This window comes from Antedon bifida, chromosome 11 (assembly GCF_963402885.1).
Source record: "Antedon bifida chromosome 11, ecAntBifi1.1, whole genome shotgun sequence".
Taxonomy (NCBI): Eukaryota; Metazoa; Echinodermata; class Crinoidea; order Comatulida; family Antedonidae; genus Antedon; species Antedon bifida.
The window spans coordinates 13,002,240-13,006,327 of record NC_136236.1 but is presented as its reverse complement, the minus strand read 5'-3'; the positions used below and the strand labels follow the sequence as shown (position 1 = coordinate 13,006,327).

General features: G+C 30.3%; 2 protein-coding genes across 3 annotated transcripts in view; one reads left to right on the top strand and one right to left on the bottom strand.

Annotated features, from left to right (window-relative positions):
- Positions 1-50: 50 nt before the first annotated feature.
- On the bottom strand, positions 51-1,509 carry LOC144855882 (protein FAM72A-like). Its single transcript, XM_078713837.1, has 4 exons — positions 1,293-1,509; positions 1,003-1,080; positions 762-883; positions 51-590 (listed from the first exon to the last, which is right to left on the bottom strand). The coding sequence occupies exons 1-4, from the start codon at positions 1,433-1,435 to the stop codon at positions 484-486; spliced, it is 450 nt and encodes a 149-aa protein (XP_078569963.1). The 5' UTR covers positions 1,436-1,509; the 3' UTR covers positions 51-483.
- A 217-nt stretch (positions 1,510-1,726) lies between these two features.
- Positions 1,727-4,088, top strand: part of LOC144855863 (SLIT-ROBO Rho GTPase-activating protein 3-like) — a 66,430-nt gene continuing 64,068 nt past the window's right edge. For both annotated transcript variants that reach the window (XM_078713813.1, XM_078713814.1), the window contains exon 1: positions 1,727-1,894. Coding sequence is in view for 1 of the 2 variants with exons in the window: in XM_078713814.1 (XP_078569940.1) it covers positions 1,840-1,894 (55 nt within the window). In the remaining variant the exon portion in view is untranslated. The remainder of the gene's footprint in view (positions 1,895-4,088) is intronic.

Below are 4,088 nucleotides of genomic sequence, written 5' to 3'. Positions count from 1 at the left end.
TTATATACATTTTCATTGTTTAAAATAATTTGTAAATTGTTTTTAATTTTATTTTTCCTATAAACCATCATCCCAAATTTGACAAATACAATAAGGAAACAGATATTTTTTTCGGTTTAAATAAATGGATGGATTTAATTTTTACACAATTCATTATTTTTGTAGCTAACGACATATTGCACATGGGATAATATTTTTTAGCCATATTATAAATATCCTTAGTTTATTTTATTTTGTTTATATATTAATTTTTTACTACCAAAAAAGGTACACTGCTGCCAAAATGAGATTAAAACATAATATTAAAAGTTTTGTCTTTCGTTGTTTTGTTCATAACTAGATTCCAGTTCCAATATAGGGGTGACATGCCATGCCAAATGTTTCTCTATTCACAAATATTTTCATGAATTGCTAGAATGAACCTAGATTAATTTACTGCATGCATATCTAGAGTTGTGTCTGTGATTTATCTGTGGTATTATTTCACCTACAGCATTCAATGTCATCGATCCAGTCTAAAACAGAGTCTGGTATCACTGTTGATTCTTCTACAGCCGCTGGTAAATGTTCCCACTCCAAATGATTTAATTCTATAATAAGCAAAGAAAAATGATTTATTTATTGATTATGAATAGATAAACACAGTTAAACACCATTTCACACACAGAATATTTTTGATACATTTTTTTTATTATTGATAAGATGCGTTTATTTAATAGTATGGTATATGTCTTTGCTTTATAAGGTGTTTTCACACTAACCTTTATCCAGTCTTTCAAACGGCCATGTTGCTTCGCTATAGAACATCCATGTATGACCATTGTTACACGCTTTCAGACACGATAGACATGGTAGCACAACATGGTACCCTACAAGATTACCACTAGGTGCATGAAAAGAAATGATGAAATATTAGTGCATTTTAATTAAAGAGTGTAAATTAGACATGTCACTGGAAAACGTAAACAATTATTATATGATCTTATATAATAAGATACACACCATGATGTACAGCCTGCTTCTTTAATTTTACAATCACAAGTTGATGTTGAAAAATGTTTTCCCATAACATCCACTCTCCTATAAAAAAGAAAAGACAAAACTGCTGTATTGAATATTTATTGTAACTGAAAACAAATAAACTAGCCTAGATAGGCTAGATAGACCTACTAGGCTACTGGCATTCTGCACTACACTAGCGTAGGCCCTACTAGCCTAGGCAATAGTAGGCTAATATTCTTTCAATAATATAAATGTCAAAGAATACAATATATTAAAAGTACCGTACTTACCCGAGAGGAGGCATATCTGTAGAGTACAAATGTACGTTTGTATCTGACAGTAAAACTGCTCTCATTCCACGAGTGCAAATGCAAGAGTCACAAAACTTACACAACAGTTTCATTACTCGTTTATTTCTAAAACTAGGATGCATTTTAAAATGTTAAACAAGTATAATAGTGAATTCAAGTGGAGTTTTCTAGCTAGCTCTCTCGCGACTTTGCGGTTGGTTTGTTATTTATTTTTAAATCAACCGCACGTGCATATTAATGTTAGATTCTTAAACAGGAACTGATCTGATTGGCTAATTGTTTAAAATGGCTTGATTGATTGGTCTAGGAAGACAAAAGTAACCACCAATGAACGTCATACGTTTATCCCTTTAAATTTACCCATAATGCAAACCCGGAAGTTTCTATTCATTCAATAAAATGGCGACCTTTAGAGCGGACTAGCACCATCGAGTAGTCCCTGCCTGTGTCACTGGAGTTATTTATTTCGTTTATAAGGCCTACATCTTCATAAACTTTTATTTTGTGCAGATGGTGATAGATATAAATGGATAGAAAACAAGAAAAAGAGATTTTACAAGATTTTGATGGAAATACGCGTGGTGAGTATTGAAATAGAAAGTCGTTTTGCAGCCCGTCCTCCCGGTCTGTAGGTAGGGTGGTGGTACGTTTGACAGAAAATTGATTGGGCTGTAATTGATCGGTGTCAAATCCACTGCCCTTCTTGGTCAATTCGACCCTGACCTTTTTGGGCAACCCTGAAGGAGTCCTGGATGTTATTGAATTCCTGGATTTCATTTAAATAATTAATGAACATGATTAATTTTGCTTTTGATACACATTTCATATTTATAATATTTGTTTTTGTTTTTATTTATTATTAATTGACTGAAAAAAGTGTTATTTCACTCACTCAGTCAGTCAGTGAATTATTATTCAGGCAGCCTAATTACTAGGCTAGGCATCATCGACTTATTATTATATATTATGTATATCCCACTAGGGGCCTATGCTATATATTAATCAAATTGTGTTGATATTTTCTTTTTTAAATCTATTCTAGGCCTAGTGTATTTTATTTAGTATAATTGAATACAGGGAGGATGAACCGAATACAATTGTTTGATTGTTTTTTCTCGTTAAATAAAGGAAAGAAAAAGTTTACTGTTGAAGGTCATTGTGATACTGAAGACAGCATTAAGTTCACTTTCTGTTTCTAGTTTCATTCAAACACTCTTTTCTATTGTCTTATAGAAAGTAAACTAGTAAAAGTAATTGCTACAGTGTATGTATAATGTTGCATTCTCAACCAATTGCTATGCATTTTGATTTAAAAAGTCCCTGTAAGTTGTGCCAACTACTGTATTAATATACAATTCCAAGTACTGCAGGAAATTTTCAATCTTAAATATTATTAAACATTTAATTAATATTATTTATTAAACATTTGCAGTTTGAAACTTTGCACACATCCCACAGACTGACTACATTTATTAACGACACATTAAACATTTTTATGCTACTGTAATTATGATTCCACATCAGCTTCCAAATAAAGTATTATTATTTTACTAAAGTAAAACTATAGTACAACATAGAAGAGAATCTTTCTTTTTTGTTGATCCAATAATAGATTGAAAGTACAGTTTGCTTTCTCAAGTAGACTGTAGATCTTGGTTACAGTCTGGTGTTTTTGAGGGCGCTGTGTTTTTTCTCTCCAGCATTGACGTTGGTTCCCCCGCTTGTTTCCCTGCGACCCAGGATCAACAAAACAGAAAAATTCTCTTAATAATATTAGGATCCAAATGAAATTATATCAAGATATACAGAACAAGCAATACACTGCAGGACTGAGCAATAGTAAAATATTATTCATTGATAAATTAAATTGTCAAAAACTGTCTGTAACCTTTATGCTGCAGGAACTGTGAACTCTTGTTATTCATATCAAGTTAGAAGAAATGATTCATAATATAAAGTTATATTTAGTTACTTTGTCTGCTAAAAAGATCGACATGGTTTTTACTAAGCTAAACTGAGGAAATAAAAGAAAAAGTCAATCATTTTAAAATCAAGACATTTTAATGAAACTGATTTAAATATTAATATTTTAATTTTGTAATAAATTACATTTGTTTTTAGTAATGAAGTGTAAACTTTAACTAAATACAGTGTACACAGACTTACTTCATTAAGTTTAATAAATTCCCACGCAAAATAACAAACTTTCATTTATTTATTTTTTCGTACATTAAAAACAAAATATCTTTCTATAATTAATTATAATAATTAGTTTATTTTGTCATCATTTCCTCAAAGCAAAATTTTCTTTTTATTTATTTCATTAAATTAAATTGGAAAGTTAAAAATATCTCAATAATTCTACGTACGACTATTAAAAACCATATTCTGTTATAGAAAATATAGACATTTATTGTACATGTAAAAGATAATTATGATAATTTAAAGTATTTTTATTTTGCTAAATGGAGGACGTTAGTCCAATCCATTGCATTATGAAAACTAGATTTGAATAATTGACAGCCTGATAAAAAGATGAAGCTCATTAAGAATAAGAAGGCTGAGGTCACATTGTGATCAATGAGAGAGAAGAATTACTGGTGACTAGATTCCTGCGTCTCTCACTAATTAATGACCATGTCATATTACTAATCTTTGTTTAATGTGGTTTTGCAAATTGTGAATCATTTTTAAATTAGTTTTACAGTACAGTATATAAACTAAAAGACAGATGTTGAGGATGATCCTGGGTTGTGACTTAAAAATACAGTAATA

Bases quoted from the DNA above. Each gene is read 5' to 3' on its own strand.
- LOC144855882 (XM_078713837.1), bottom strand. From the start codon at position 1,435: ATGCATCCTAGTTTTAGAAATAAACGAGTAATGAAACTGTTGTGTAAG. The intron at 1,081-1,292 runs GTAAGTACGGTA...TCTTTTTTATAG, and splicing joins ACAGATATGCCTCCTCTCGG to GAGAGTGGATGTTATGGGAA. The intron at 591-761 runs GTTAGTGTGAAA...TGCTTATTATAG, and splicing joins GTTTGAAAGACTGGATAAAG to AATTAAATCATTTGGAGTGG.